This window comes from Priapulus caudatus, unplaced genomic scaffold (assembly GCF_000485595.1).
Source record: "Priapulus caudatus unplaced genomic scaffold, Priapulus_caudatus-5.0.1 Scaffold2235, whole genome shotgun sequence".
NCBI lineage: Eukaryota > Metazoa > Priapulida > Priapulimorpha > Priapulimorphida > Priapulidae > Priapulus > Priapulus caudatus.
The window spans coordinates 5,630-9,749 of record NW_014579296.1 but is presented as its reverse complement, the minus strand read 5'-3'; the positions used below and the strand labels follow the sequence as shown (position 1 = coordinate 9,749).

Below are 4,120 nucleotides of genomic sequence, written 5' to 3'. Positions count from 1 at the left end.
ATATATATATATATATATATAATATATATCTATATAGAGAGAGAGAGAGAGATAGAGAGAGAGGGGGCAGAGGGGGGGGGGAGAGAGCAAAACAGAAAGAGAATGACAGGGAAAGGTACAGAGAGAGACAGAGTGAGACTAGCAGTCGAGGCAGATGTATGAATCTATAAGCTGCTATAGCAGGTGTACGAACAAACTCTTAGTTTTAATAATATTCAATGCTAAAACCCTCCTCACCATTCCTGAACATAGAGGGAGTCGATCTCACATTCCTGGCCATCCCCATTGCGAAAGAATTCGGAAAGCTTTTCTTTCTCTGCCTCCAGTCTCTCCTAACAAAACCAACAAAGCGACGTACCACTAGTTACAATTAAGCTTAATTAATTATAATTAAAATGATTACATTTATAATTAGTTGCCATTAAATTAATTAAATAACACAGTTATATTATCAATTTATCAAGAGTAAAATAGCAGCCTAAAGAATATTATATTATTATTGTGTTATAGCACTAGGAAACCCAATTAGCCACTAAAAAATCCTTTCCTGCATTCCCTACAGACTACTAGCGCCACCTTGTGTGAAAATCACGTACTCGTTCGACATTGCCTGGATGCACCACGATTATCGCCATGAGATTGCCTGATTGGTTCGATCGGACGACGATGTCTCGCCAGAACCCGCCATCTGTCACCAGGTGGCAGGCCGGTAGCGACGAATCTCTTATGTATCGTTCGTACGCCTGCAAATGGTTGTTGGGATTAGATCCGCACTCTGTTTCGTGTTAACCAGCAGACACTTTGCCGTCGCTATGTTCGCTATTGTTTCTCGCGGCAACGATTGCATCGTGTGAGCGCATCACGACCAATGACACACTTCGCCCACATGAGGATGAAATCTCTACCAGATGTGTAAGATTATCTGGTTTCAAGTGAAACCACCGAATCCAATAATCGAAAGAAATCCACACCATCGCCCAAAGCAAAACTGCATCAAACCCAAAACCCAACACCAAAAAAACGGGGAAAAGANTCTTACTTTGTAATTTATAATATAGTATTAACAGTTCGAAATTAGGCAACGAAACTTGAAAGAACATAGAAGAAGCACAATTATTTAATTTTAAAGTTATTTACTTGTCCTTAACAAAGTTGAAGCGATGGTAAAAAACGATGTAAAATTGCTTCTAGAAAAGCTGCTTGTCCAGCGGACAACACTATCATGGACAGGTCTACTTAGTCCTCCGTGGAACATGGACAAGTGAGGAACAAACGGATAGCCTTTATTCGAACACTGTATACATACTGATGTTCTCCGACGTAAGAACTTAACATTTATCGTATAGGTTAATGCTGGTTTAATAACTCAACAACAGGTTACAACTCCCCCCCTAAAACACCGGGCATATACAGCCAGACGAGGCTGGAGGCTGCAATAACGTCTACGCTAGCTCGCCGTGCGTAGGCAAGTGCGCAGCACAAAGAACCGTTACGCCACTACGGACTGCTGCGTTTGTCGAATGAACTTAGCTGACTCGAAGCCCATTTATGCAGACAGCTTGTGCGTGATAAATCAGCCTATTAATAACATAGCGTGATTCGTATACTTTCTCCGCTTCTACATTTGGTCGAATCCAACTTATCCCGGCATTCTAGACCCTGTAGACAATTGGGCGCCGTCCACCCTCCTTCAGCGGTAGCGACGTTCTCGAAGCCCTCCGTGTCTGCGCCCGGCGGGCGTCCCCCGATGCGACTTGTGCGAGGGGAGACTTCGCGTATGCACGTACGGACATTTGTAGGCCGTTAGCGTCCCAGCTGTAACAAGAGGGCGTGTACGTGAGCACGTAACATCGTGCTTTCGCGGTGTACAGGTCACTCATCTGTGACCTAAACCAGCGAACGCTGCTTAATAACGAAAACAATGCCCAAGCTATGACAAAAGAAGCGAGAGACGGCCGCCTCGTGCATCTGGGAGTCCGAGCCATATGGAATAAGTGACTTTCATTCTTTATGTGTATTTTCATTTAGAGCTAAGAATTGTTTATACAAATGTTTCTGCGAATGTTAATAATTATATGCACAGAACCGGTACTGACTGGAGAGTGATATCTGCTCCTGGCGGATGAGATTACCGCACGTGTGTTATCTATAAGCCACTCGTCAGGCTTCCGTGTAGAGTTACGCAAAGGTTACGTGAAATTTTAGCTTGATGAATCGCACCTAATACGGGCTCGCTTCCGCGGAGGGCAGAGTTCGTTACTTCTATAGATTCACCTCAGAGTACCCGCTGTGTTGAGAGAGCACAACTAAGCAACGTCGATTCTGAGTGTACATATACGAGGTATCCGGCAAGAGATTTGGCTAGGCTAGCTGAATGCAATATACCTCCGCGTGCGTGACCTAGACTAATGCGTTCAGACACTCTACATGAGGAAACGATGCGTTGCCGTTTTCACAAGCATACAGAGGGTCACAATACTGCACTCATGTCCAAACCCACAACTCTACAGTAGCCACTATACGAGGTAGAGACGGAAAGAGAGGAGATTATACCCCTCAATAATATGCAAAACATACGTTATGACGTTGACGCTCATTTAGTCTATGCACGTAACACGCCCGCGGACCGGAATATTGGGTGCGGCGGAACTGTCCATAAAAACTCTCGGCGAGTGGTTAGTCAGGTACAGAGCAGATCAACGGGTTTGAAAAGACACGTGAACCAACCTGCAACGCCAAATAAAAAATTGAGCTCATATATATAAACGTTCTGCCGCAGTGTGGTGAAGGCGAGGTTAACGCCTACACAAGCGGGAGTACCTCCTGATCCCGAACCTGTCGTGGGACGCCCGCGTAACCGAGCGAACGTCGCTACCCTGAACGAGTGAGACGCGCCCAGATTTTCTACAGGTCGTAGAATGCCGGATACAGTGGTTCCCCAAATTAGAAGGGAAGAAGTGATAGCGAATTCACGCTATGTATTAAGTTGTTTTCACGGCACAAGCTGTCTGCATAAATTGGCTTGGAGTGCAGTAAGATCATTCGACAACGCAGCAAGGTGTGGAGTTAGACGCGAGAGAGATCTCTTTCTGCTGGCACTTGCTAGCAGCGCGAGACTAAACGCGTAGACACGTTTGGTGGCAGCTATATTGGGTCTAAAATTTAATTTGATTAAATGTATTACACATATACTATATTTCTATGTTATTAATCAGGACAAGCCAACATTTTTCAAGACAAGCAAAAATATATTGTAGCTTGTCCGTCGGACAAGCAAAATTTTTCCCTTATTTCGAACACTGGTATATATATATATTTGATAAAATATCATACTATATAAATATTATGAAAATTTACATAAATAAAATAAAAATACATAACACACGACATGTGATATCTACAGGCGCGTTGCACGATTCACGCAAGATCGCAAATCAGCCTCAACTTTAAAGATGCGTCGGACCCGCCACGCGCGTTAAAGCCCCCCCGGGGGAGAACCCCCAATAAAGAGGGCATTTCTTTCACAAATATCGTTTAACACTCTGACTGCCAAAGATGCAGATTTCCGTCTTTGGTAAGAAATCGCTTGACTGCCAAAGACGGAAGTTTCCGTCAATCGAATTAAATTTAATTAATTTAATTCAATTATCTTGTCTTTTTTATATCAATAAACATTTGGTACCATTAGAAAGTTTGAGTCTTGTTCTTCTATATGCTATATCACAAGAGGTTATTTGCCTATTGAATAATTATCTCAATTTTGTTAGAATATTTGAAAAAGGCAGTTCTAAAACCTCTGGCGGTGGCAGTTACTTTCGTGCATAAGGCCTGGCAGTCGAAGTGTTAATACCAGGGGGGGGGGGAATTCAGTACACTGCAAACATAATTGCTTTCGTGACTGGGCTTCAACACTAGTGAATCCCTCGCGATGGGCCTGCCCGCATACCGAGGGCTTGACCTCCTCCAGCAGGTCAAGGACGCTATCATCGCCGAGGATGCGCGCGACCTTGCTGAGCGCGTCCATGTTCTTGCCGCGCTTCGCCGCCAGCTGCTCGATGTAGGGGAGCCGGTGCAGCGGCGTGACGGTGTCTGCTACCCTGCAGCAACAACAGACAGACAG

At 44.4% G+C, this 4,120-nt stretch overlaps 1 protein-coding gene across 1 annotated transcript in view; it reads right to left on the bottom strand.

The window, feature by feature from the left end:
• The window catches only part of LOC106818430 (tRNA (uracil(54)-C(5))-methyltransferase homolog), a 16,491-nt gene that overhangs the window by 10,803 nt on the left and 1,568 nt on the right, over positions 1-4,120 (bottom strand). Inside the window, exons 3-5 of the mRNA XM_014823140.1 lie at positions 3,947-4,097; positions 597-743; positions 238-332 (exon numbers count right to left, since the gene is read on the bottom strand). Coding sequence (XP_014678626.1) covers positions 238-332; positions 597-743; positions 3,947-4,097 — 393 coding nt within the window. The remainder of the gene's footprint in view (positions 1-237; positions 333-596; positions 744-3,946; positions 4,098-4,120) is intronic.